At 41.1% G+C, this 404-nt stretch overlaps 1 protein-coding gene across 1 annotated transcript in view; it reads left to right on the top strand.

Annotated features, from left to right (window-relative positions):
- Positions 1-138, top strand: part of LOC106100844 — a 7,831-nt gene extending 7,693 nt beyond the window's left edge. Inside the window, exon 5 of the mRNA XM_013279903.1 lies at positions 117-138. Within this exon, the coding sequence (XP_013135357.1) occupies positions 117-138 (22 nt within the window). The remainder of the gene's footprint in view (positions 1-116) is intronic.
- The last annotated feature ends 266 nt before the right edge of the window (positions 139-404 follow it).

Below are 404 nucleotides of genomic sequence, written 5' to 3' on the forward strand. Positions count from 1 at the left end.
CCCCCGCACTCTCGCCTTTGTATACCTATTATTACATGTTAGTTTTATTTTCGGTTTTTTTACATGTTTAATAATATTTTTGTGGCTTAGATACAAATAAATTAGTATTTGTACAGTTCCCCTTTCCTCATCCCCTAGCGCATAGATACTAAATTGTAAATAAAAATAAATGAATATTTTTAACTAGTTTACTTTTTTCATTTATTCCGAGACAAGAAGATAGAACCCAGTGTTCATTCCGAACTACGCATCCTAAGTTATATTCCGTTTAAACTTGAGTTCACCTTATTTCACGAAATTTCGCCGTTTATCGGTGGCGAGTGAATGTCGCGGCTACGAACATAGCACGAGGTGGCGCCTCGCCTCCGGGCTGCGGGCTGCGGGCTGCGGGAGCTCGCCGCTCC

The sequence above is a fragment of the Papilio polytes genome, unplaced genomic scaffold (assembly GCF_000836215.1).
Source record: "Papilio polytes unplaced genomic scaffold, Ppol_1.0 DF824046.1, whole genome shotgun sequence".
Classification (NCBI taxonomy): domain Eukaryota; kingdom Metazoa; phylum Arthropoda; class Insecta; order Lepidoptera; family Papilionidae; genus Papilio; species Papilio polytes.